Source organism: Sturnus vulgaris, chromosome 13 (genome assembly GCF_052056855.1).
Source record: "Sturnus vulgaris isolate bStuVul1 chromosome 13, bStuVul1.hap1, whole genome shotgun sequence".
Lineage (NCBI taxonomy): Eukaryota > Metazoa > Chordata > Aves > Passeriformes > Sturnidae > Sturnus > Sturnus vulgaris.
This window is the reverse complement of record NC_142255.1, coordinates 18,070,204-18,098,058: the sequence shown is the minus strand read 5'-3', so window position 1 is coordinate 18,098,058 and position 27,855 is coordinate 18,070,204. Positions and strand designations below refer to the sequence as shown.

General features: G+C 49.3%; 1 protein-coding gene and 1 long non-coding RNA gene across 2 annotated transcripts in view; one reads left to right on the top strand and one right to left on the bottom strand.

The window, feature by feature from the left end:
* The window catches only part of PLEKHO2 (pleckstrin homology domain containing O2), a 26,646-nt gene extending 8,508 nt beyond the window's left edge, over positions 1 to 18,138 (bottom strand). The window contains exons 1-4 of the mRNA XM_014874612.2: positions 17,943 to 18,138; positions 13,433 to 13,585; positions 7,156 to 7,272; positions 179 to 283 (exon numbers count right to left, since the gene is read on the bottom strand). Of these exons, the coding sequence (XP_014730098.2) occupies positions 179 to 283; positions 7,156 to 7,272; positions 13,433 to 13,585; positions 17,943 to 17,951 (384 nt within the window). The 5' untranslated portion in view covers positions 17,952 to 18,138. The remainder of the gene's footprint in view (positions 1 to 178; positions 284 to 7,155; positions 7,273 to 13,432; positions 13,586 to 17,942) is intronic.
* LOC148222276 (uncharacterized) lies at positions 11,914 to 27,855 on the top strand. The gene is made up of 4 exons (XR_015806583.1): positions 11,914 to 12,135; positions 13,291 to 17,534; positions 20,733 to 20,820; positions 27,721 to 27,855. It is a non-coding gene; the product is annotated as an uncharacterized LOC148222276 (long non-coding RNA).

The following is a 27,855-nucleotide window of genomic DNA, read 5'->3' as shown; positions in this document are numbered from 1 at the left end:
ACACCAGCCACTTCCACTGGGAGAGACGGACTCCCAGAAATCCTCTGATGCCAAGCTCTGAAGGGAAAGAACCTGTCCTACCTAGCACACCACCTTTCAGGCAAGTTCTGCTTTTAGCTTAATGAGCAATGGATGAGAATACACAGAAACACAGGAGTTTGAAAACTGTTTCTCTTACCTCATCAAATACTTTGTTTTTGCCTCTATTGATCCCTTCATTAAGAGCTTTTATCCACGATTCCTTTTCTTCCAAAGTTGGAGCTTGAAATTTGATATCATGAACCTGCAAGAGCAGAGAGAGAATTTTTGCCTGAGCATTCCCTGTCAGGACCAGAGGTATCTTTGAATCACTTCAGTATCTATATAAAATCCAGTCCTAGCCTGTGTTTAAACTACAGATTCCTTTGTGCTTTGGCATAGCTCTCATGAACAGGATTTTGTTATGCTGGACAGCTTTTTGTTGTAGTTTTATTTTGGTAACTACTAAAGTAGTAAAAAAGTAAGTTTCTTCCTCCTGCAAAATACTTGGAATAGCTCTTGGAGCATCAGTGAGTACAGCAAATGGTCACAATGCATAAAGTCAGACTGAAAGTCCAAGTCATGCTGGCTGATTTAGGTGGAGTAAAATACTTTTATCTCTCACTTCCCCCAGAATACAAGGAACGGGAAGGCTGCATGCAGTAGGCTCTGCCTGCTTCCCTGTTCCTGTGGCTCTGCAGAACAGAACTGATACAGGAATGTGGGGCACTGGCATTGGCTGCTTCAACTCTGACCTAGCTGGGCACAGACGTGATGAGGCATAAGAGCAATGTAAGTGCAAAAATTCACCATATCTTTTTCTGTTTGCAAAAGAAATCCAGCAGTGAACACTGCAGACAGGTACTCTCTGAGGTCTGAAGAGCTTCGCCAAGAAGAAGGGAAGAGCTGGCCATGTAAGAGGGCAAGAAGTATGGGTCCCAAATAAGGAGGGAGGATGGGTAATTGTATGGCCAGTCCTGTAGCCAGCCAGCTCTTCCCTTCCTTCAGGACAGCCCCATGGCTTTGCTCAGAGTTTCAAATCTCTTCTTGCCCACAGCAGGGACAATAAGCAGGGTGTTACTTTCTTCACTGCTGTTTTCTCTGAGCACCTCACCAGTATTATGTAGCTTTGCCCCAGAGTACCCTTCAGGTGAGAGAAATATCATCTTCACTTTACAGGTGGCTCCATGGCAGACCAGGTGGGATCCAAAGAGCTCCGGGTGGTGCCCTAATCCACACTGCACAGGCACACAGGAATACTCCTGTGCTAAAGGACATCAGCAATGTTGCAAAATGAAGCACTTAAAAAAAAGTTAGACACTCCCAGTGTTTCTGCACTGTAGGGATGTCAGCCTGCTGTGTGTGTTCCTCCTAGCACTGTCCCTAACAACAGGGTGGCACTTCTTACTAAGTTATTCCATCATGTGTTTTATCCTCCTGGGTCAATATGTCTTATTGATTTCACTCTGCTCCATCCCTGCCCTGAAAACAGAATTACTGATTCCCCTGGCAGTCTTTTTTCTTTCCTGCTTATCACTACAATATCTGGGTGGCTTCACAAATTCCTTTTAAGAACAACTGAAATTATCCACCTCTTACAGGTGGAGAAGTGAGCTACAGAGAGGCTTGTTCAAAACACAGCCTTATGTGTTTTGAACACATGAGGAACAGATTGATGCCTGGAACAGATTTTTGGAGGTATTTAACATCCTATAAGTACTCTGCACTTTCCCATTGCCTTCAAGAGCAGTTGTAGCCTCAGTCTTTTTGTAAATGAGGCCCCACATTCCAAAATCACAGCAGTGTCTAAATAAAACAGGGACTATATTAAATGAGAGGGACAAAGCTAATGGTGACTGACAGTCGAGTGCTCTTAGCAGCTCCCTGTTCATGGCACAACAAAGCAGCAACTGTTCTGGGTCTCAGCAACTTCAGAAGGGACCATCAGAACTAAAGCCTGATCTCCTTACACCCACTCTTGCTGTTAGAAACCAAGTGTTCTTCCTTTCTGTATTTATTTCTCATGTCAATGCCATGGATTTACATGACAGCTGCCAAGTGCCAGACACTCACAATGAGAATGGCAAGCAGGGAGTTAAGGAGAAATTTGGGGAAAGATTCTTTATTCGATCAGTTTGCATGTAAGGTGACAGAACCACATGTCTTCCTGAGAGCTCAGAGGGGAGGTTAGGGCCTGACCCACAGCCCTCTGGAAAAAGAGCCCTTTGTCTGGGATGCAGAAGGGCCACTCTAACCAGGGAATGTAAGGGAAGGCAAGGCTCCAAAACAGAGCAACAGCCAGATTTTGTTTTAGTCCGAGCTGGCCTGGTTTTGTGTGTGCTTAAAAACTTTTTTTGTTTGGAAACGATTTTGCCCCAAAGCTTTGTGATTATAAAAGCTTATGAGAAAGCTCTACTTGTGAGCAGCTGAGCTGCTGCACTGCCTGGCAAAGACCTGGCAGCCTGCACCAGGGTTTAGAAATCTCTGTACATGTTGTTCAGGGGAAGGATTCCTGCCTCACTTCAAGCTTCCTCTTCCAATGCCACTTTCTGTGCCTCATTCCAAATAAAGCCTCCCAGACTGTGACTAAGCAGTCGTGTCAGCAACTCTGTGGCAGAGCAGAACTAACCTCAGGGGGGTGGTTCCTTGTTAATGAGAAGCTGAGATGTCCCTCTGGCATGCAACCCTTTGCCATCAAATACAGATCCAGTGGATGGGTGAGAGAAAGGGACTGATGGTGACAGCAAAAGGGAGCTGGGTGAGGGAGGATGAGCAGCACAGAGGGACCCATGGGACAGTGTGGGCAGTGCCAGCTTCATGTTGCTGCAGCCCTGCTCCCTCTTTGCACAGCTCCCTGGGGCTGTGACACACAGGGGCAGGTTCCTCCCAGTGCCCAGGTATCTTAGAAATTTTTTCTCTCCTTTTTATAACACACCCACAGACACCAAGGCAGAGCCAGGCTGCTGGGACTCTGAGGCTCATGCTCAGTCTGCTGCCAGCCACAGCCTCTTCGTTGCCTTGCAGTCCCTGGTCTGTCTCCATCCACCTGTGGCTCCTGTCCTCGGCCAAGGCACTGGGGAGAGGAATCATCCATCACCCAAACAGGGATGGGAGCTCTCTGTAAAGTATGAAGCTGCAGAGGAGAGGCAGGAAGAAGCTGGTCTCAGTCCTGTCTCTCACTGGGACTCTTGCACAGTAGTCTGAGACTACCAGGCTCTCAACAAACAAGGAACAAATCAATTTCTCTTGTCTGTATCTTTACTCATTTGAATATTTACAGATACCAGCAGGTGCCTCTAAAGATGGATATTTCTTACAAAACATTAAGCAAGGTCTGCTCTCCAGCAGGAATTTAAAGCAGAGAATCAGTGACAACAATATGAGAGGGCAGCGGGCAGGGTAACACATTTGCACTCCTTCTTGCTAAGCCAGCTGAGACTGAGTCATGCCATAAACAACAGGCTGGTGTGCCAGGAAAAGCTGTCATGGCCAAACCTAGTGACCATTGTAAGCCATGAATGCAGGCTACGCAATTTACTGACAGTTACTCAGAGCACAGCACAGGCAGTCAGCTCCTGCTGAATCACTGCCGAGATGTCAGGCAGCAAGAGCTCCCACACGGATCATTGTCCGTGACTGGCTCCCTCACTGCTCCTTGTCCTCCCTGAGACATCAGTCTTCTCCAGCACTGACAGTCTGATGGCAATGCCAGCCTGCTTTCCAGGAAAGAGAAGTGTTCCTGGGGTCAGTCTGCTGTACCTGTGCTAAGTGATTTAACAGACAAGCTTTGGAGGGCTGTGTAGCTGCAGTTTAAGACTGTTACCAACACTTCCTTGCTGAGCACTTCTGCAGATCTGCTGCAGAGGTAGGTGACACAAACCTGTACTTGGTCCTTATCTGTTTCAGTGCAAAGCCTGGTGGGGCTGGGCTAAACTGGACTGTGAATTGCCTGAGAACTGCTGGGGGGGATGTGTTCCCTTCTGCTGACTTTTGGTACAGGGTGGTGCCCTCCAGCAGAAGCTGCAGCAGAGCTGGCTCAATAACATCTTAAACTACCATGAGTGCAGCAGAGTCTATCTGCCAGATGGGAGTTAATTTCTTGCCTTCTACATGACTTTGTCAGGTTATATCATGAAGGGGAAAGGAGAATGCAGGGGACTCCCTACCTATGACAGGGAGGTTGGAACTAGGTGTTCTTCAAGGTCCCTTTCAACCCAAACCATTACATGTTTCTATGAGATAATTGTCAGAGGATTCTGGTGGTTTTCTGTAGCTGAACCAAGAGCTACATCATCCCTGGGAATAATGTAGCATCTCTGCCAGACTGGCAGACCCCAGGAGCAGACTCCCCCAAGCCTCATTGCATTCTACTGCAGCTTCCAGGCCGGGCCCCTGGTGAAGGCAGTTCCAGGTATCTCAAAAATTGATGGAGGGAAAAATAAGCAATGGAAGTTTCCATCCCTGACCACAGGTGCAAGGATTCCATTGGGACCTGCAGGACTTGCTGGTGGACTCTTTCCTTACTACCACCCTCTTCCCAATATTAATACTTCCCTGCAGCTGAAGCTTTTCAGATCCACTGAACACCAGACTTGTGCCAATCTCGGTAATTTTCAGAGTTTACACCAAGCATCAATCATTTACACTGCTTTTTTTGCATTGTGAGTAGTACATTTTAAAGTCTCTGGCTCAAGCCTGCTGCCCCTTTCTTAGAAGCCCAGCTCTCTGCATCCAAAAGTTTTCATTTAATTGCTGTGGATGGAATGAAGCATTTGAGACTTCTAAGCAGAGTGGGGTTTTTGCACATTGCCAGCTTCCTTCACTGAAGAATTGAAGCTCAGGGGGCAGTGCTTTCTTTCTACCAGTACAGGCGTGTGACATGCTTATATTGTCACAGCTTAACAAAAATGTCATCCTTGTGAACAGGCCAAGCAGAATCTGGGGTACATTCATCAACGACCAGTGTTTAGAAGGACAACTTATTTATCCAGGTGCAACTTTGGCTGCAGAGTAGTTTTAACTGACTGATTCATCTCTGCTCAAAAATATCCCAGCCAAGATTTAAACTGGGATTCCCTTACCACTAAACTGGGCTCCTTGTATTCAAGATTTGTGCACAGAAACAGAAATGGCCTTTCCTAGCTTGTTCCTAAGTCCCTCAAACTCATTCCTCAGTATGATGCTCAAGAGAAAGGGTGAAAAAAATAAACCAAACCCTAGATGTGGCAGGACTTGGCAAGCTGGCTCACAGGGTGATTTTAAACTGTGGATGGCAGCAAGCCTCCCAAATGGAAAATGTTTAACTGATATATATCACCACAGCTGCAATTTCAAAACAGAAGAAGGACAGTCGTGTACATTGGCCTCCTAACTGAAGCCTGTGCTAACATCTGCCAAAGTATGTTGTGTGTCAACACCCTCACCAGATCCCCAGCCAAAAGAAGGGCGGGAGGGGAGCCACAAACAGGCAACTTTTCTTTTATAAAAGCCCTTCCTTTCACCAAAAGAGCCTTATAAAAAGTAGCCTCTATCTAGGTCTCCATTGAATCAGTGGCATGAAAAACAGGGTAGCTGTAAACTTGCCAGCATGCCAAAAGGATGAAGTTACCCTTTTGGGCACAGTTTGGGCATATTTTTCTCATAGCAAGAAATGAAAGGTTTAGGAACAAGTCTCACACCCTTATTGATTCATGGAGCAGTGCAGAGACATATGCAGCTACTACATAATTCTCTCTCAGTAACATACTTGCAGATGATACCTGTTCCTACTGTGCCCATCTCTGAGCACACAGGGTATTACTGGCCTCCCTGGGAATGGGTGTACACTTAGAATCACAGAATCCTGGAATCATTTGGGTTGGAAGAGACCTCAAAAAGCATCTAGTTTCAGCCCTCCTGCCAAGGGCAAGGACACCTTCCACTATCCTAGGTTGCTCCAAGCCCTGTCCAACCTGGCCTTGGACACTTCCAGGGATCCAGGAGCAGCCACAGCTTCTCTGGGCAACCTGTGCCAGGGCCTCACCATCCTTGCAGGGAAGAATTCCTTCCTAAGGTGTTCTGTGCTCCAGCATTCTTGCTGAAGCTCACTAGCCCAGAGTTTTGGGGCAGGAAAGTCCTTGTTTTGTTGTTTTGAATGAAGTTTAGCACAATGGTGCTTTGAACTCAGCTGGGGTCTTATTATATGAATAAACACTAAGTGACTGGAGTGAAAGAATAAGCAACAGTGACAACAAGGACTAAACAACCTCCATTTATTTAAACAAAATGGAGATAGGGGAATGCAGCAAGTTGGTATTTTTGCCTGTTCATCTTCTTATGGAAATGAATGTGTTTCGTCCCTCACAACTTCTCAGATTTGCAAGGGGAGATTTAGTAAGAACTCTGAGGCCAAAAAAATCATATTGAAATTAGAAGACAAAGTGTGATACCCCAAAGCAACAATGAAATCTAGCCCACAAAGATGTTGAGATGGATAACATGCAAGTAGGAGCTAAGGAGAACATCCAAAGACGTGTAGTGATGATGAATATAGTTAGGAATTAAAGCAGGATGTCCTTGCATACACCCAGTGCTCAAATGGATGTATAGTCTCTGCAATGCCAGCCTGGATTTTAGCTTCTGGATCTAACCAGATGCTGTGCAGGAAGCTACAGATGTAGGGTTTCATGAATTCTGCAAAATAAATCTTTTCTCCTAGGAACTGTTTGGCTGCAAGTAACTTTGCACTGGAATTTCTCAGATCAATGGTTCTAACTCCAGGAACTGTCTCAGCACATGGATTGGAATTATTGATTTCACTGGAACTTGGGCAAAGCTGCAGCATCTACAGGTGCTCAGAGGATATAGATGAACCATAGGGAATGATCATTCTCCACTCCTTAAGGAGTACTGGAAAAAAGAAAATGCTAAGGCAGGAAAAAAATCAAGAGGAAAAAGTCGAGCCACAGGAAAACCCTTTCCCCATGACAAGAAAGAAATCTACATGACAGTGGCTTTCCTTCTTACACACTGTAGACCCTTCAGAGCCACAAGTGATTTCTCCCAGCTGCCAAGGAGCTCAGTCTCAGAGCTTTTCATCTGCTCTGGAACTCACTTTGGAGTTAGCAGACTCGAGGGTGATGAGAAAGGCAATCCTACCTTCTTACCCGGGGAGCGGATTAAAATGAAACGATTTTTCCTTTTTAGCAGTGCACGCAGCTCCTGGCACTTGTCATAACTCTCCAGTTCCACCGTTTCTATGCACTTCTGTTCATCCTGCAAAGAAGGAATGAAACATTATTATGAATAGAAGGCATTGAAATCAATCACAGACCATCAAATTCTGCATTTCTTCCCTTTGCAACTGTCTAAAAGCTCTTCTGCCTTAAAAATAACCTGCATGTAGCCAGAAAGCCCCATAAATCAGGCTGGCATCTCATTAAGAAAACACCCTGGTCTTTAAGCTACAGGCCTAGTGGTCCACAGTGGCTGAGCAAATAACAGGTTGGGGACAGTAACACCAGCTTCTGCCATTGCTGTTGGCTTCATCCAGGGATCCACAGCCAGAAGCAGCACTACCTCCATCCCACAATGAAAGGAGGAGATGTGATTCTGCTTTTTCTCAGGCAAGATGACACAAACATCATGATGGTCCAAGCAGCCTCCTCAGGAAGCCTGAGTCAGAGCAGGAATAAGAGGGGAGCCCTGCTGCCACACTGAGCTGGGGCAGACTGGTCCTCACATCACAAAGGTCAGCAGGAGCCATGTGTGATGGACACAGTCCTCTTGCAGCCACACTCTGAGCTGTCAAGACGCTTAGGATTGGAAATACAGCCCAGTACAGCCAGCAAAACTGTCTGGGCCAGCATCTCAGTGGGGAATATTTATCTCTGGAGTATCTCCACTGATGACTGCGGGCTGCGATCTTGGCTCATTTCTCCCAGTAACATAACTAAAATTCCACACGTGGTGCGTGGCTCAGTTCAGCTGCAGAGCACCATCCCTAATAGGAATCGCAGCGTAACGCTGGGCAGATAATATTCTTCATGTCTCAGTAGCCCAGCAGAGACCAAAGCTCCCTTTTGCTAAGCACAAATGAGCAGTGAGAATCTCAGAGCAGTTCTTGCCAGTGAAGTGCTACAGTCAGCATGGCTCATGAACCTCTCCAGCACCATCCTGAATTAAAATCGCTGGCCATAACCACCCCCAGCTCAGGCTCTGCTCCCAAGGCAGCTCCTTGTGCCCGTATGAGTTTGTATTTAGCAATTCCTGTAGCGGAGAGGGGGTGTGGGATGAGGAAACATGTCGTAGCCAGGAAGCTGCTGCGTGGCTGGAGGCAGGGAATGGAGAGTTCAGAGGGAAGTGGGCTGCGGGGAATTTCCTCCCTTTACCACTTGACATTTAAGTCGCTGTGCAGAACTCAGCCTGTATTTCAGTTTTTTAACCCTCCTATCTGGGGATGGGGGCCTGGCAGAGCTGATGCCAGTACACAGAACAAGTCCTGAGCCACCAAGGGACGTCTGGATCTAATTTAGGTTTATTATTTTAATGACATTACTGTTTATTTCATTTAACACTGAGTAGGTGAATGTGAACTGGGAAAACGCATACTAGGAGGAGGAGATTAATCCTGCCCAAACCTAAAACCCAGCCGATAAAATCCTGCTGACGCTACCGGGCCCTTTGAAGGCTCCTGCTGCAATCCTGGTATCGCAATGTCACTGCAAAAGGACAGGGATGGAAATAATAACCCCTCCGCGGCCAACAAATGACAGAGAAGGGTGAGGTCAGGAATACATGCCTCGGGGATGGGTGATCTCATCCTGGCCTTAGGAGGACGACCGCCCACGTTACAGCCCTGCTGCACGGGCCGGTGCAGCTCCCAGCTCCTTCCCTGGCCTCAGGATGCAGAGAGCTCGGCAGCGCTCTGAGCACAGACCAGCCCCAAGCCTCCTGCCCACCCTCCCTGCTCTCAAGAGCAGCTCTGCCCCCAGCAGAGCCCCTGTCACCCTCCTCGTCCATGCCATCCATCCTGCCTCTTGGACAGGAACTCTTCCTCTTAATCCCATGCAAGCCTTGCTCCACCTCCTAAGGACTGTGGAACACCAAGCTGGGGAACGAGGGGACTTGGCAGGGTAGAGAGAGTGGTTTTGCTGTGAAATTGCCTCTTGCCTCCCAGATGCCTGCCTTCTCCCTGGGAAGGCTTTGGGGACTGTGACCCAGCTAGGGAACAAGGGAAGGGAGGATGGGGACATGCAGGATCTGTCTCCCAGAGATACCTTGACTGTTCAAGCTATGGCTCCTTCATCTCAGGGACCTGAACTTCTCAAGTGAGTTATCCTCTTCAGGAAAAGCGGGGAAGAAAGCAGCCAGAGAAATATAAAAACTCCAAGTATGAGGCAAAGGAAAAGCATCTGAGTTCATGGAGCACCAGAATGGGGCTTTTGTCTGTGTTTTACCCTTGGCAAGCAGCCATCCCCTCTCTGTGAGCCTACCTGGGTCACAAAGAGATCCTTTATGTCTGTCCTGCACCACTAAGATAAAGAACAAAAGACCCGACCCTGATGCAGGTCCCCAGGTCCCTTCAGCCTCCTGGGACCTGGAGGATATTCAGCACCATGCAGAGACAAGGTCACTTCCAGAGTCCTGCCCTGCCACATGTTCTGGACAAGCTCAATCCTGGTACAGAACCCTTACATTCATGATTTAATGCAGGAAAACTATTCCATTAACTCTTCATGGAGTAGATCCTGTGACAAACATATCTGTGTCTGTAGGTTTGGCCTGTAAGAAGAAAGTTACTGAACACCTGGACATATTAATGCATGTGCTTAACCAAAGAATCACACTTGGCAAACCATTTCCTTAATGGAAAGTTTATAAAAAGGTCAGGGGAAAAGATTCCCTGAATTTTTTATTTATACGAAGGTATAATTCCCAGCAAAAAACTTCTTACTGACACTCACTCAGGGGCTGAGACCCTCAATTCAGTGTAAAATGTCTAGACCTGAAATAATAATTTATTTCTCTATTTGAGGCTCTCAGTTTTAACAAATCAGTTTTGAGTATACCTTGCTATCACTTTACCAGAGGCAAAATGCAGATGTCAGCTATCCAACTGTTGTACCCCAAGTGGATCCTCTGGTCCCTAGAATCTAGTTGGATTTTTCCCTATCAAAAAATACACTTGAAAAGAAACCTTAAAACAACAGGAAAACAATTCCAAGCACTAGCTGCACTGTCTAGGGGGTAAAAATTCCAAACTCAAGACTGATGCTTTCTAATCCATAAAGTGATTACATCGATCTGTCTAGTCACCCTACATAGGATTGCTTGGTCTTCAGATACTCTCTGTAGGGTTTTTTATTCTTGCAAGAAAATGCAGAGACAAGAAACTCCATGAGAAAATAACCTGCTTGGTTCTGTGCAGACATGCACAGCAGTTTCTTGGGATCTGAGCATCCTGTATTTGCAGTAGTGCCTCCTTTCCTGACAGTTGGGTATGGAATATACAAACATCATGCTTAACTGCACTTCATTTAGGTGAGGGTACTGATGCAGGGTGCTGTAGATGGAGGCAAAGGAGGGAACAAGAAATCCATCTCTCCCCATTCCCCGTCCCCTGACAGAAACCTGAAGCCATATGGGATGACTTTCACCCCATCTGCTCCAGGTAACACAATAGGCATTTGCCATTTGCCTTCAGGATGTGGCTCTGCTTTAAACCAAACCCAAAGCCTGACTAGCAGATGCAGCTTGGGGAACAGTTCCCAGGGCAGGTCAGGAGCACATTCCTGGAGATGGCTACTGATGATGATATATGGTATTTGTGTGCTGCTCAGACTGTACTTTCCAGTAACACTGTACAATGTTCTTGTCTGTATCTCGTGTTGGGCGTCCCTCTCTGCTCTTGTTTAGCACCTAAACCTCAGCTACAAGTGCAGCCAGGCTCATGCAACAGCACCAACAAGGTGGCCTGCATAGAAAACAACTGCTAAAGGCAACATTAGCACCCTTGACCATTTCTGAAGGGCTGGACATGGGAAGAACTGAGAAAAGCACACTGAGTCCAAGGCACTACACAGTTCCTGGAAATCTGATGGGCTCAGACCACTGAAATGCTCAGCCTTCAAACCTGCCTGCCTATATGGAAGCTGAGCCATCCATTCAACCCATCTAAGTCTAATTTAGGATACATATGGAAAGATGCCTTTTGTTCCTGTTGCCTGAGGTTTTATCTCCTTTCTTTTCAGCAAGCACTGAACAATCCAATTTGTAAATGTTTCAGTCTGAGGATGGTCTGGAACACTGTGTTCTTCTCCAGGGTCACACAGAGCAGATATGTGGGGAAGGTCCAGTGGGAAAAATGGCACCTTGAACTCCATAAATGCAAACCACCATAGCACACTGTACCACAGACTCTGCTTAGACATCAACCCTTCCCATCTCCAAAACTTAGTTCCCTATTTGTAAGATAGAGACAGCCACACTGCCCTGACTCACATTAAAGGAAGATAAATGCAGTAATAAACATGAACTGCCTCAATTCTGTTGCAACAAGACCCCTCCTGAGTGCAGAAAATTGCCATTTCCTTTGGTTTCCCTGTAGTAAGTCTGCACAATCACATGCTATCCTATTGTGCTACCAGATAATTTTGCAGCAATTTCCTCTCCTAAGACATTTGACTTCACTGTAAGCCAGTTTAATAGCCTATAGATATTAACATGATCCCTTATTTACAATAATGGGACCTTGCAGCTACTGTAGCTTACAGATGCAATTTATTACAGGATGTTACCACAATCCGCAGGCTACCAGAAAACATTATGCTGGTTGTTACAAATGCCATTTTCCTTGTTGAGATAATAAAATAACCCTTTAAATGATTGGGATTTTTCCTTCTTCTGAATGTCTGTGAAAATTAATCTTACTTTAAAAGCCTCCTTTTCCCTTGTGGTAATGAGAGCTTCCATGTATCTTGTTTTTAAAGGCATGCCCTTTAAAAAAAACCTACGTCATGTTGACAGATTTTGAATCTCCGAGTTTCTGAAGCTTCAGCTGGAGTCAACAGGTGTCCAGGGCACTGGGAAATGCTCTACAGAGAGTCAAGTTTGCAGGACCAGGCTGCATCCCTCTGGGTAAGAGAACTCCCTTTGCTTTTCCTGCCTTCTGAACTGCTCATCACCTGACATTGACTTCTCCTGTCATTAGTCTTGCACTCTTCATGACATTTTACAGCTAAGTACAAATGACACCAGAAAGCTTTGGGATTTGGGAAGAGCAGGAGTGTTCAGCACAAGGGAAGAGGTAATACCCTTTAACCTAAATTGTTTATAAAAAATCTTTTTTAGGCAAGAGTATGTTTTTAAAAAAGAGAACTGAACTCACTGTCAGTCCTGTTGTTCCTGAAACCACCACGGCAATGCAGCTGCTGAAACATTTCCCCATTTTTCTTCCCTTGACACACTGCACATGAAGCTTTACACGATTTTGCTTTTATATCATCCTGATGCCCACACATGACCCAGATCCTCTTGGACCAGACACCTCACAGGCATGTGGTCCTTGTGCAAATCACTGTCCCTCACCCTGCTGCACACACAAGCCACTGTAATTTCTAACTTCTGGGGCAAACTCTGTTCTTGCAGAAACTGCTTCCAGCCCAGAAAAGAGGGTTTGACTCAGGACAAAGCCACCTTTGCATCCTGGCAGAACCAGCCCTTCACTTTTCATTCTTCTCGCCTGAAAATGCAGGACAGATTTGGCTTGGTTTTTATTCCTCATTTGTCTGGAAACAGCTCTAAATGCGGCCATGAACTTAAGGCATGCAGTTTATCTAGGGAAGTCCAGGACAAGGCTCCCAGGGGTCCTTTGCTCAGAACTGGCTCAAGTTAAGGGAAAAGATGAGCCAAATCCAGACTGTCCGTGCTTAAGGAGGACAGCAAGCACTCACAATCTCATTCTGCATCCTTCAGTGGCTAAAAGAAACCCTGAAGAGTCTGGCTGGCAACCATTTGAGCTGCTTGAGGGGTGCCAAACAGCTGCAGGGTTGCCTGCCATCCCCTCAAGTGGCAGGTGGGAAGTCAGCCTGCTACAGTCACTTTTATCCTTCAAAAGCCAAAACCTCATTGCACATATCCTGCTTCCGCCCAAAGCTTTACTCCGTTCACCTTCTCACAGGATGTCCTGCCCCCCATTTTTTTATTTTGGCAACGGCCCTGTCAAAATATTCAGTGGCTAAAATATTTATAATATATAATATATTTAAAACGCAGCTGCTGTCTCTTTTACAGAGTTTACCCTTCCTGGAGATATCTGGAGAAGCCCTTTCGAAAGGAATGGGCTGGAGGGAAGAGTGAAAAAGCACAGGGACATGCATGTGTCCCCAGGGCCCTGCTCCTGCCCCTCATTCAAGGCCATTAGCTGTGACCATACCTCATCCTCGTAGACCACGAGCTGTGTTTTCCGTAGCTGGATGTAACGATCCTTCCACAGTCCCAGGAGCCCTCCACTGCTTTTTTTAATCCAGCCATATTTCTCTGCAGTTGGAGCACACTTTGGTTTCTCTGAGACCCCTTCCTTTGTATCCTGCAAAGACAGAAGGCATAAGGAGTTTCCATCATCAGAAAGCCAGCCCAGAGATTTTGGCACCCACCAAGTGTGGTCCCTCTCCACCACATCACAATGGGAGACTGGCACCTTCCAGAGGAAAACTCAATCAGATCCCACAGGACTGGGAAGTGGGCACAGACCCCAGCCATCCCTGGAGACACTGTTGGGATGGCAACAAGTCCACCTTGCTCCTCTGCTCCCTCCCCCAGGGGGTCTGCTTCCTCTCTTCTTTGCTCCTCCAGCTTTCTGATGAACCCCAGCACGATGGATTCTGCTGGCATCAGTAGCAACACTCATATTTTAGTCTAAGGCCACTTCTGCAAGCCTCTCTTCTAAGCATCTATGCTTGGTCACCATCCCCAAACCAACTCCTGTGGGCAAATCCATGGCATGAGGGACAGGACTTCACCATATCCACACTAAAATGCTCCCAGCAGGTTAAAGATGAAAGTTTTCCTCCTCTCCAGTGCACTGGAAGAGCCTTTTCAAAGGCAGGATCCCTGCACCTCTCCCTTGGAGCACCCTGCTGCTCCCCACACCCCATGGACCCCTCAATAAGCCTCTTTCCCTGGAGAAAGGCAAGGGGAATCCCTTGCTGAGCCAAATCCCCTTACATAATCACCTCACCAACCTTGTGATTTGTTATGAGAGGCCAAGCCCAAATTCTCCTACCTCCTCCCAGGGACCCCACTGTCCCCTAGACCCGGTTTTCTCCATGTCCCCACGTGGAATAGCAGCAATCCTGCTGCAGAGAGCAGGCACACAAAAAGAGGATGTGTGACAAGACAGTCCCAAACATTCCAAAATGGCCCTCACTGCACAAACTGGACCAGCTGGAGCTCAGACATCTTGTTTCGTAACATGAGAAAATCCCAAGTGCATGGAACAGAGTCAGAGCTGGACACTCCCATAGCCAGGACAGAGCAAGTGTATATGGACAAGCTTCAAAAATCTGGAGGAGAGCCTTGTTAACGAATCTGTTTTCATGCACCAAACTCCCATTGAACACACCCTTGGACAGCAGCTTTCATCAGGGTAAGCTCTTATTCCAAAGAGTGAGTTTGCATCCATAAAAAGAAGAAAAACAGCTCAAACACCCAGTGCACCTACATTTCTTCTGACCTCCACTAAGATCTGGAAGGGGCTGGGCTTTGCCAGTAGGTTCGGGTGCAGACTGGGAAAAACAAACTCAACTAAAATGTGTTTCACCTAAAAGAAAATTGGGCTGAAACCTTTAACAACCTTGATGCTTTTTGTAGAAGTTATTTCAGTTGTACTGAACTGCATCTGAAACAGCCACAGGACAGGATGACTGAGCATCAAAAAGTTTTCCGGGAAATGGAGGGACTATATAGGGTGGGTTTTTTTTTAAACTTGACTTTTTAGGTTGCCAGGAAGTTGTATTCAGTTGAGATCTGCGACTTCAGCAAACATCAATTCCTGCACAAATACAGACCTGCTGGTTTCCTGATCAAGAACCCTTTTGATGTCATTTTTAGATAATTGGGCATGGACTTTAACCTCCCTCGCAGCACTTGTGCATGGATGTAGCTGTATGAAGAGTTTATTCAAGTGAGTCCAGACCAACAACTGCTAAAATGTTTTTACTCTTTAAGGCTTTTTTTTTGCTTGGTAGGTGAATTTTTGCTGTTTTTTTTTCCCCACCTGGCAGAAAGGCTGAAGTCACATGGTAAATATGTCTATCCATGCTCTGCTCTGCAGAGTGAAAACTACTCTGGTCTTAAAATAAAAGCACTCCCTGTGAAGACACAGCACCTAACATCTACCTCTGAAAAACAACCTCCCCCAGCAGAGCTGGGGCTCATGTTGGCACCTCTGCACAAGGCACATTGAAGGCAGAGCTGGTTTGGGATCTGGCTCTCCAGCCTTTCAGGGACTGCACCTCCTTGGCATTGAAGAGTTGCCTTGGAACTCCCCAGATCACTCAGGAGCCCTGGCTGGAATTCCTGCCTGAAAGGAGCCATGCATGGGGGAACTCTCCATACCAGGCAGGACTTCCTGCTCTGCCAGCACCTGGGAGCATCCACACAGAGGATCCTCCAAGCCCCACCTGAGCAACCCAGGAGAGGGAAGGTGAGAGAAGGTGCAATGAGACGGAGAGTGCTGGTCTCAGCAGGTGACAACAGCCACAAGTGGAGGGCTCTGCCCCTTGCACTGAACAAGAGTCACCTGAGCCTGAGCTGCCTTCTCCAGTCCCTGCTACAAGTCAGATGTGAGGGGTGAGATCCAGCACTCATGGGGATGCTGAGCTGCTGGCCTTTGGGTCAGCAGCTTCCCTCTCACACATACCCAGCACATCCCACGAGAGGGGACAGGTCCTGTAATCCCCCACCTGCATATAAACCAGATGATTCAACTGGGAAGTCTGTTCCTGCAAAAGCAAGAAGAGTCTCAGAGATGGTGCCTGACATTTTTGCGGATTATTTTTATGCCAGCCCTGCCCCAAATTAGTAAGGGGAAGTTGGCCAGGGAAGGGCAGCAGAGCACTGTGTCCATCCGGTGTTCCCTGCCTGCAATTCCACAGTTTAAATAGGAGCATGACACAAAAATATGAGCTGCTGTTGTTAATTCAGCTATGTATGAGCATTCTACAAGAAATATTAAGATATCCTTCCTGGGATGTTCTTGGGCTGGATTAATTCCTGTGGTAATTCCATGAGAAGAAGCCCCCTGACATCAGCCAAGTGAGCCAGTGTAAACGAAGGAAGAACCAAGTTATCCTGATGCTGCCTCATGCCAAAGGCATCACTCCCAAAACCAATCCATAGGAGCCATTTCTGCATTTTATATCATGGTGGCATTAGAAGTGAAACACAAGTTCCACTCCTTCCGCTTGGTTTAGCCTCACATTTTGCAGCTCAGCAGAGAACCCAAATCAGACAAGATGGCTTTTTATTTAACAACTAGGCAGTTTTTTCTCCTCTCCCCTGCCCTGTATTTTATGGGCCCACAAACCCACATAGTCTTCATGTCTTCCAACATAACAAACTCCCAAGAGTTGAATCACGGTGGTGCTTTTAAAGTTACACAGAGGACAGAAGTGCCTTAGCCAGTTACATCAACTTCATTTCAATCAAGCATCTCACCACACACTCCTTTCTACCAAGGTGCTGATGAACAACTCCCAGTAGACAACCTGCACTCCCACATGGCCACTCTTTTTCTCCCTTTCCACTCCCAAACCTAGCACTTCCACTTCTCCCCAGCCTGCTGGAGTAGAATAGTTTGTTTCACTGGAAACAAACTGCTCAGATCCACGTGGAACTTGGGGAACTGCCTGACACCCCTTCTACAAGCAATCCCTGGAGGACTCATGTCTCACTCAAGAAGAGAAGCCCGTGAGACAATCAGTGAGTGCTGGGGTAGGTGTGAAGCCCCTTTGGCGGGCGGCTGCCAGCTGGAAGCAGTTTCTCTGCTGTGGATTAATTTCATGGATGCCAGCGGATAATAACAACTCTCAGTCACTACCAACTTGGGCTGCTTTGCCGTCTCCCTGCTGTTTTAAAAGAGCTTTCATTCTTGCCACAGAATGTTGGGAGCTGAAATAAGGGGGTGTGAGGGGGGAGAGACAAGCCAAAGCTACAGGGATCGCATGTACCAGACAGAGCCTAAAGTCCTCCGGCAGTCCGTCTTACCGGGAGCTTTCTTTGTGCATGAGCAGCAAAACCTCACCCAAGGAGAGGAAGCAGCAATAATTGCGTGGTCAGACGAGGGGAGAAAGCGACCTGTTTAACTTGCTAACAAATTTGAGGCACCTTAATCAATCCTCATAGGGACGGATTATTGGGGTGTCTGATCCCATGGACATGAAAACTGTGTGCAGAAGAAGCACCACTGTCCTTCTCCGAGTTAAACCCGTCCCAAACAGAAAGGAGGAGGAGAACAGAAGTGGGATAGGCTGGAGGTGCGTAGACTTGTCCAAGCTGGCGATTTGACCCAGGCCCGGCTCCAGCAGGGCAGGACAACACCCCAGCGGGAGTCACTCGGGGTGGCCCGAGTGGAACCAGCCCAGCTCTGCCAGAGCCCGGCAGCCCCCCCCGGCCGGGTCCAACATCCCGAGGGCTGCGGGGATGCGCTGCCGAGGCTCTGCCCGAGCCGCTCCGGGGGCTGCTGGGGATGGGGAACCCCCCGCCCCGCGGTCTCCTTCGCTGTCCCCGAGGCGCAGCGGGGCCGGGATGTCCCAGCGCCGACGAACACCCGAAAACATCCCGAAGTGCCCGCCGCGGTCCCCCTGCCCCGGCAGGCGCTTCTCCCGCCCGGCCCGGGGGTCCCCCCTCCCTGTCCCGGGGTCACCCCCGCTCCCCGGACTCACTTGCTCCATGGCTCCTCGCCGCCCGCTCAGGGTCTCGGCCACCGCCCCGCTGCCCTGCTGGGCTCCGGGCGGTCGGGCATGCCGGGCGAGCCGGGGGGTGCCGGCCCGGGCCCCGCCGCTCTCCCTCCGCAACAACTTCTCGAGGAGCCGGAGCCGCGGCAGCAGCAGCAGCACCGCCGGGTTTCCGGCAGCTCCGGCGCTGCCAGCGAGGAGGCGGGGATGCCCCCGCCGCCGGCCCCGGCCCCGGCGCCGCCTGGCCCGGCCCCCCCGCCTGGCCCGGCCCCGGCCCCCCCTCCCCCGCCGCCGACGTGGGGCTGGGAACCCCCGGGACGGGCTGGGGCTGAGCCCAGGGGAGGGGGGATGAACGGGGTCCCTGCGGTCAGACGGCGGCTGTGGGGTGGGCCAGGATAACTAGGGATGGCAAAATAGCCGGAGCGGGACATGGATCTTGGGGTGGGACAGATCCCCCGGGGTCGGATAGGGTCATCAGGCAAAGCCCCTGTGGTGGGACAATGTGAAATCGGAGGATCCCTGTCGGAGGATCCCTGAAATCAGAAGGCCCCCAGTGTCCGTCGCGGTCCCCAGGGTCCAATAAGATCCCCAGGGTTAGGCAGGGTCCCCGGGTCAGATACAGCTCCTGGGGTCAAGCAGGGTCCCCAGGGATCAGGCTAGAATCCGTGATAGAAAAGTCCCTGAAATCAGCAGGTCCTAAAGGTCAGGGGGTTCCCTGGTGTCTCACATGATGCTCTAGGATCAGAGAGGGTCCCATGAGATTAGGCCAGACCCCTGTAGTAAGACAGTGCCTGAAATCAGAGAATCCTCAGGGTCAGGCAGGGTCCTGGGGGTGAGGCAGGGTCCAGGGTGGCACAGTGTCCATGGGGCTGGGTCAGCTCAGGCCCCAGGAACAGCAGGACAGGGTGCAAGGTGTAGAGAGGTAAGGAATGCTCCATGAAGCCAGCAAGGAGCAATGTCCAGGGCTCAGGTCCGTGTAGCCACACAGCTCCCTCAGCCACAGCGGTGGCTCTCGGCCACGGGGTGGTCTCTGGACAGTGGATTTTGGCAGAGAGGTGATGCCACTCATTCACCCAAGGAAAACAGCTGGGGAATGGTCTTTGGTAGCAGAACTGGTTAACACTAGTCATGCTCAGAGCTATTGTTCTCCACTGGTATTCAGCTTTGCAGACTTCTGCAGCTATTTCAGGCCTGCTGGAGGGCTCATGTACCCAACAGCCTGCCTGGTTTTTCTTCTAATTATTTCAGTCAGTCTAAAAAAAGACATTACCTCCCTCTGCAAACCTTGCCTCCATTGTTCTCAGCACAGAAAATAAGAAGGAAAGGAGAATAAAAGTCTGACACCCTCTACCTCCAGGTTAAATGCTCTTCTGCATAAGTATGGCAAGTGCTGAGAGGAAAAACAGGAGGCAGCTTCTCCTAACCAGAGGTGGAAGGGATAGCAGAGTATCCATCAGGACAGGCTACCCCCATCCTGCAGGGCCAGGGGTTAATGGAGGAGCCGGGAATCACCCGGGGACACACCAGGACTTGAAATAAGAAATCCTGGTACTGTCAAGGCACCTTGACAGCAGAATGATTGCCTTGTCAGCAGAAAGACATTTCACATAGGAGGGAGCAGCTAATAGCTGTGCTGTGATGAATCTGGGTTTTGACAAGAGGCTGAGGCACCAAAAACACTCAGAAAAGCCAAGGGAGGACAGACAGGGTCTAACTGGTTGTACCTGGTGTGAGCAGGGAGAGAGCATCAAGAGGGAGGATGCATCGTGCTGACCACCATGGTCAGGGCATTACCCAAGCACTGCATTTGCCCTCCTTGTCCTCTCACCTGCAGGATTTTGGGGTAGGACCCTCCTGTTTGCTCCAGTTGCACAGGGCTGCAAGAGCAGCAGGGGCTGAGCCAGGACTGGAGCTCCTAAGAGAAGCTGTACACAAATAATTATTAGTGATAATTAACAAAAACACATTGATGACATCTCCTTCCTATCGGCCTAGCTCAGTTTGGCAAAGGCTCTGGTCTCGCCGAGGCAATCCCCATGTTGTATAAACACCTTCTGTGCCCTCCCCTGCTCCTCCTCCATGGCCAAAAGCCAAATTAAGCAAAGAAAATGCTGCCACAAGCATCGGTGATGGCACAGAGGGGCCTGGCCAGTGGCCAGGGGTTTGACAGCATCCTTCAGGTTCCTTCTTTACCTAGTACAACAGGCACCTCTGAAAGATATGACAAGAAAATCGTGACTGGCCATCAACATTCAGAGCTGTCACCAAGCCAACATTAGCTCTCTGCTGCCTAACACCAGGTGGGAGCTGGTTTTAAAACATATTCTCTTTGTTTAATTTCCTGAACCATCAAAATGGGATTTTGGGTGGGAAGTGGGATCATCCCAGCTCACCCACAGCCTTCTCAGTGGGAGTGTGAGAGCAAGACAGGTTGCCAAGTTTGGCTCCAGAATGGTGCCAGACATCACAAAATAAACTATTGAAAAAAGATTATATTTTAGCCAGGCTTTTAAAAGAACCAAAAACCCCCAAATTACCGGAACTGTTGTTCAGTGTTCTCTCTTTTCCTGGCAGGGCTGGGGGAGGTGAGGGGAAGCCTCTGGCCCTACAGATAGGGTGGGGACTGTGGTCCAACTCTCCTGGAAAATTTTAATCGGTCAAAAAGTGAAGAATATTTTTAGCATGCCGTCAACGTGCATGTGAGGACGTGTGTGCTGTGAGAACATGTGGTGCAGAGGCCACATCCCTGTGATTTATCAGCTATCCTCACCCTTACAGGCAGACCTGGAGAGACCCACTCTGACCCCCTTCAGCATTGCAGGGAAACCTGTCGTTTGCAAGAGGATGTTCAGTTCACAACAACGAGGTTGGTCCAAAAATGCTGCAGGGAGAGGTGTTGGGCACGTGTCTGCAGCCGGGTGACAGGGGACAGGCTGCCTTGTTGTCTTCTGCATTGATAAGAGATGGTGAAATGCTGCTGTAGCAAAGTGAAATGGAGTCACGAGTGACACCAGGGAGGGTGGGATGGTGAGTCATGAACTGAGGAAGTTTCTTCACAAGGGGACCCGTGAGTCCTCCTGCTCTGTGCCTCAATGGCCGCCTTTGGGGTCCTGCAAAACTTGGGGTGCAGGACGTAGAGGGAGTTCCACCAAGGTGGGTGTCAGGAGCTCTGGCTGCAGAGACACAACTTCCCCAAAGCCACTCAGGGATGAGACAGGACTGGGGTGGGTGGGGAGTCCCTCCTGCCCTCCCAAACGTGGACAAACCAGTCTCTCCAGCCACAGACACCACATTAGAGAGCTGTGGTCGCCCTCGTGTCTACCTGCCATCCTTTCCCTGCTCCAGGCAGGAGCTCTGTCTCCTGCATCCAAACCGATGTACCTCGTGACCAGGGTCAGCCACTTCACCTGATCTTGCCTTGGTTTTCCTCCACTTCAAATGGCAATAACCCATCTCCAGGGCGCTCTGAAGCCAAGTTCATTAGTGCCTGGCTTCGTTAATTGCTTTGAGCAGGGCTGGACAGACAGAGACTCATTATGGCAATTGCCCTGTTATCTGCTCAGTGTTGGGGAGGGAGGAGGTGAACATGCCTGTGAGACTGGAAGCCAGTGCTGGGCTCAGCAAGGCCACAGGGCTCCTGAGCTGGAGGACAAATCCTCAACACCTTCATATAAATGGCAAATTGATGGGGATGTTCTTAATTTCATCTGTTTGGTTGGGGCTAAAACAAAGAGGCCCAGAGAAAGTGCTGGATCTGAATGGATTTGCAAAAGTAGGGCTCAATTCAGGCTCTTGATGTCATGTAGAGTCTGTGGCAGCTTCTCAAACTGCAGCATGGTTATGGGACTAAATCAGTTCTCAGGTGGACTGCAGTCCTCCAAACTACCTGGCTAGACAAGAAGTGTGGGGGTGGCCAAATCCTCGGGTGATGCATGGGGAATTAGCAGCAGCAAAGGCTGGAGGAGATGAGAAACTACACATCTGGAGCTGGCATGGAAGAAGGTCTCTTCACCTATCCACCAGCTTTCTGGGCTTAAATCTTGTGTTTTATGGACAAGCCATGTGAAAGGATGGTGCTTCCAGCCACATTCCCTGCTGCAGTGGGGAGGTCAGGGTTATCACATCTGGTCTGAGGTTTGGCCAGTAACTCCTGACCTGCCAAAATCCTGGTTTTACCTGTTTTCCTCTTGGTTGATACTAGTCCAAGCTTCTGACCAAATCAAACCTGGGCTTTCCAGCTCCTCATGCTCCCTATTTTAGTTACACGTCTGGAAGAGAAGGCCCAGCTATCTGCCAAAGCCATCAGCCTGCAAGCGCTCGCAGGAACTTGTGTGCTCTCCCTGCTGATCTTGCTGGTTTTGTTAGGAAAAGCAGTCGTGGCTGCAGAGGATGTCTGGTGCTCACAGGAGGCACAATGCAGATCCAAAACTGTAGGTAAGGAGGTCACATGCTGGGGGAAAATCGGAGAGGTGAGTGGTTTAAATGATCTTAAAACCAGCAGTGAGAGGAAGGAATGTGGCCAAGCCCTGTGGCCACAATGGCAAGTGGGCAAGGAGCAATGCTGCTTTGTGCTCTCTTCATTTCTGTTTTAACTCAGCATGAGCAGTAAGCCCTGATGAAAGACAGTGAGTGCAGACTGGAAGAGGTGCCTGATGATACCAGACCATCACTGTTGGTGTCCAGGTGATGGCCACAGTTCGTGCACAGGCAGCAAAGGTGGGGAAGAGTGAAGCACCTGGTAGGTGAGGGCTCAGGATGACACTCCTGCTCCATTGCTGCACAGGGTGAATGGGAGCAGTGTGGGGCTGGAACAGGGCTGGAATAGATGGTCCATGCTGCTCTTAGTCCCCAGGTGTTTTGAAGACAAGGCTGTGCCCCACATCCTGCAGGCAAAACCCAATCCCTTGTAAATGGCTTGGAGCAGTTTCCCATATCCCTCATCTCATCATCCTGTGCCTGGGGCAGTCGCCTCTGGGCTTTCCCAATAGCTCTGCACTGTTCCTGGCCTTCCCTGACATCTCCACCAATGACAAAATATGCCAAAAATAACCCCTGTTCTCTGGCAGGAAGGTGGGATATAAACACACTGACTGTTTGTTAGTGTTAGTGCTTGCCAGGCTTTCAAACTAGGCTGAGTTTGGGGGGGATCACTTCCTGCTCCACAGTCCTGACCTCCCACTGCCTCCCTACTCTGCCTAAGCACGGGAGCTCCCCAAAACACCTCTGCTCTGTGCATGACACTTTGAGAAGTTGAAGCTGCAGCCCCAGAAGGGCTGAAGGGATTTTTTTTCTGGGTGAGTTTAAGAAAAGGCAGCATCTCTGGGTGCATTGCAGCCACAGGCTTTCCTGTATGCAATGCAGCATCGAGGTCCTCCTGGAGCTGTTGGGATATGTAAAAATGTTTTTTATATATATGATAATATCCTCAGAACCTGATTTTGTTTGCTGTGGCAAGAAACAAACCCTCAGAGAAGTGTAATCTGGTACCTGTAGCAATGATGACCCCTGGTAATATGATCCTGCTTCCTGCACTCTTGTTCTCAGGGCTATCCTTGGCCATCCTGATTCTGATCCCTACTTGCCACCCTGCCTAGCTCCTGAGCATAAAGGGACCCATGGGTTTTGGGGACTGATGGCTTGCACAGCAAGCAACTATGGAGTTTGTCTGAAATTATACTATCTCTGATTTGGATGAGCATGTGAGGAACACAGAGAGACAGCAGAAGGGATTAATTCAATAGTTACATTTAAATCAATATTCTGATTTATGCTCCTGTCCCAGTGGTGCCAACTTCATTTGCCCCCTGATTCGAGGGTGCAGCCTCAGTGGCTCATTCTGAGCCACCATTTCTGTGGTGAACATGGATTTTGACAGACACGCTGCAGGATTGAGCTGGTTTGTTGTTTCTTTTGTTGAAAAGAGGAGAAGCAAAAATTCAAACAACTTGACCATGGCTGTGGTCTATGCACCTAACCCGCTGATGAGCTGGTGAGACCAGCTCCCCAATATTTGGTGTAAAAATGTGTATCAATGGTTATTTCTCACCTCTGGTTTTCCCTGAGGATGCTGATGGCCAGATTCCTGCTTCTGGTGCTTGAGTCCCTGCAGGAGGAGCTGGAAAAATCCTGTGTCTTGGATCAGGACTTCAGGGTGATGCTTTCCCTGAAGATGTTTTGTGCAGTGGCTGTGGAAACGAGCTGAGTCTTGCTGTGAGCAGGGAGGGGGTGACATTTACAGCTGTGCCCTGGTTTTGGTGGTGACTCATGAGGTAGGACTGGATCAAGTGAATTCTGCAAATATTTGCATCAAGTAAACCCTTTCACGTGCAGGGCTCATTGCATTGGCCCACTGTGTCCCAGCCAGGTTCTGGAGGTACTGCCCATGGCTGAGCAGCCAGGCTGAAACACTGTCCTGTGATGGAATTTCCCTCATGACATGGATTCATTCCTCTTTAGCCCTGCAGTGAGATTGTACTGAGACCACAGGAACTTTGCATCCCTCTCCCAGCACTGTGGCCACCTCCCAGCCTTTCCAGTGAGACCAAGAGCTTGGTGACCAACTGCCCAGCTCTCAGCTGTGCCAGTGCCCCACATCCATGGATGGAACAACATCCACACATTCTGTGGGATGCAGAAGAAAGTCTGACTGAGAACATGTGGGAACTACTTCCTTTCTAAAATTTCAAAATGTAATGAATATCAGTAATAACCTTTACGAGCCTGAGTGGGGCGAGGAGAGGGGCTCAAACTGTCTGACAGCCACAGCCTTTACAATAATGCCTGATTCGGCAGCCCGATGTGGTATTGGGTCCTTGCTGCCTCCCGCATCCCTGCCACTCTGCCTCCAACATCCCTGCCAGTGCCTCCAGCATCCCTGCCACTCTGTCTCCAACATCTCTGCCGCTCTGTCTCCAGCCTCCCAGCCATGCCGCCCGCATCCCTGCCCCATCTCTCCTCCCCTCAGCCTTTCCCTATAGCCCCTCTCAGCCCAACCCGTCAATCCCCCGCAGCCCGAGTCCCCGCTGCTCCCCGGGCAGCAGCAGCAGCCCAGCCGAGCCCCGGCGCTGTCCTTCCTCCCGCCCTTCCTCCTCCCCGCGGCGTGGTGCCATCCCCACCTAGTGCCGGCCCGGCGCACCGGCCGCGGGCAGCCTTGGGGCTCCCCGGGCTCCCCGGGCTCCGGGGACAGTGGCATCTCCTCCACGCCCCCGGCGGCACCCGTGGCAGGGCCCTGCAGGGGATTTTTGTACCCCGGCCCCGAGGGATGCTCCGGGGTAAAGGAACGGTGGGAGGAAATGAGCTGATGCAACCTTTGCGCTGCTCCAGAGAACGGGGACAGGCAGAGGACACAATGGGTCCCTCTGGTCTGCTGGGGCTGTTGGCATCCTCATACCCCATTCTGTGGCCCGGGAAAACGAGATTCCCCCTTTTTCAAGAGGGGGAACTCAGCTGGGGACACATTCCATCTCCAGTCACTAAGCTTGTCCTATCACCAGGGCTGGACCCCTTTGGGGATGCTACTGCCAGGTTTGAGCTCTTAGTGGCATTTCCCAAGGACCCATCGCCACGGACTCCACAAACCTCAGTGCCTGGGGAGCACCACCTCCCTCATGCCCCTCCAGACCCTGTAAGCCTCAGTTGTAGATATGTAGGGTGGAGTAAGAAGCCAGGAAATGCCTTGAGCAGTGCCTCATATACCAGGTCTGCTCTTGTCTCCCTCCAGCCCATCAGAGACTCCCAGAGCCACAATGTCTTTAGATTTTCCTTCCCTTTCTTCACCTTGTTGCACCTCCGATCCACATACAGCTTCTTACCAGCCCTGTCCCTATAGCCAAGGGATCTTCTCTCTATCCAGGTGTTGTCCAAGCCAGACAGAGCATCCAGAGGTATCTTCTCCTCACCTGGAACAAGGATGTGAGCAGTCATCCTTTGCCTAACCCCACCAGCTTCCCTGGGCTTGCATTTTGTTTGGATGCACCCTCTACATGCTGCTGCACCCAGTCCCTGGAAGGAAGTGGCTCTTTGCACTGACATTTTCTAAAATTTTGCTCTTTATTTTTTGTGCTTTCCTATCTTTTGTCTGGCTCCACCCTCCCTGGCTGTTGCATAGGCACTTTCCTCAGCTCCATTGGGTGCTGTGGCCTTGCTGTTCCTGCCCCATGGGAGATACCAAGGTTCCCTGGAGTTTGCCCATGGCTCAGGGATATTCAGAGGGAGGATGCTCTGCAGGAGGATGCTCCTGCTTGCCCATGGCATCCTATGGAAATCTGGGAATATGCTCAGAAATTTCTGAAGACCACAGGAAACACAGGAAAGATGGACTGCAGGGTGGGAAAGGAGGTAGGAAGAAAGGAAGATTAAGGGGTGATGTGGCCTCCTTCATATTTCCTGATGAAACAAGGAAAAAGCCCAACACTGCCCCTATTTTTTCTTGGAAAACCCCTTGTAGCTCAGCCCTGAAAGCAGGATTCAGCAGCTTGGCACAACTCAAACGTTTCCTCTGCTGCTTTAAAGAAAATGTTGGAACAGAGAGGGCTTAAAGCCTGCTGAAGAGGCCCATTTATCTGAGAACTGAAAGAAAATATTGGGATAATATTTGGAAAGGCCTGTGAATGGGCATGGCTCAGCATGTGCCGGGCAGCAGCAACCTGCAAGCTGCGGGGGGAGAAGCCACCCTCTGCGTGTGGTTAATTTTCCCCTTTTCCCTCATTTCCTTCCCATTTCCTTCCTGGCTCTGAAAGGTTTTGCCGTGCCTAGGTGGGTGCTTGAGATGTGTTTCCCCCAGGAGAGTGGTAGTGCTGGAAGAAAAAAGGGATTTTTCATGAGCAGGGTGGGCACAAATCCTGCCCAGTCTGAGTATCTGGGGAGGATGACGGGGAGAAGGTGTTTCTTTCCCCTGGTTAACAACTGAGGCTGATCTGCAGTATGCACTTAATCAGATATCACTAAAAACAGGGTTGATTCCTGACTAATTGGTCAGTAATAACCATTTAATTGGCAAAGCTGCAGTGAAGCTCCAGCTCTCCCTTCCCAAAGCCATTAGCAGCATCTATTTTAACATTTGGAGCCTGGCTGGGATATAATAAATGGGTTTTTGTTGTTTTGGTTTTTTTTTTTTTCACATTTAAAAACATTAACGTGTGTTCAGAATCCAGTTGGACATCTCATTTGGCTTTGAAGCATAATTATGCTTGATGAGGACTAATAAGCAGCTTTCAAATCGAGACCAGGTTAGCATCTCTCCTGCTGTCTCCTGCAGGGAAGCCGATATTCCATAACAGCAGATTTTTATGGGACTAATCCAGATATGTCCAGGGCTCCATAGAACACTGCTTTGTCTTTGACTGGCTTTTTAAAAATTATTTTTAAGGGTATTTTTTCCACCTAGGATGAGTTTTTATTTTTGTGGGGTTTTCCTCCATCTGGATTTCCACCCACTGTGAGTCTCAGGGTGCTTTTGCAGGATGCAAAGGGTAATTTGCTCAAAACAGCCTTTTTTACCCCACAGCCTCATTAGGAAAGAAAATAAATATTGGAGGGGATTTTTTAAAATGTCACTTAGGGAAACACTAAATTCTCAGCCCCAAACTGATCCCAAGTCTTGAAACTTTGATGTTGGCTCGAAGCCTGGCTGCAGGCTGAAGCAGATATTGCCAGGCCCTGGCACAGATCATAGCTGATGGGTGATGGCTCATGGTTGAATTGGTGTTGAGGTCGGCCCTGCTCCAGCACCAGCGCCTGCCCTAAGGTGGAGCTGCTTCTCTTTCAGCATCGTGGCCGCCCAGAGAACACTGGATCCAGTCTGGTCAGCCAAATACCGCCTGCCTGCAGCTTCTGAGCAGGGCTCAGACAAAAGCAAACCCATCCAAGCTGCGGGTTTATGTTTGTTTTCCACGCTCCCCCG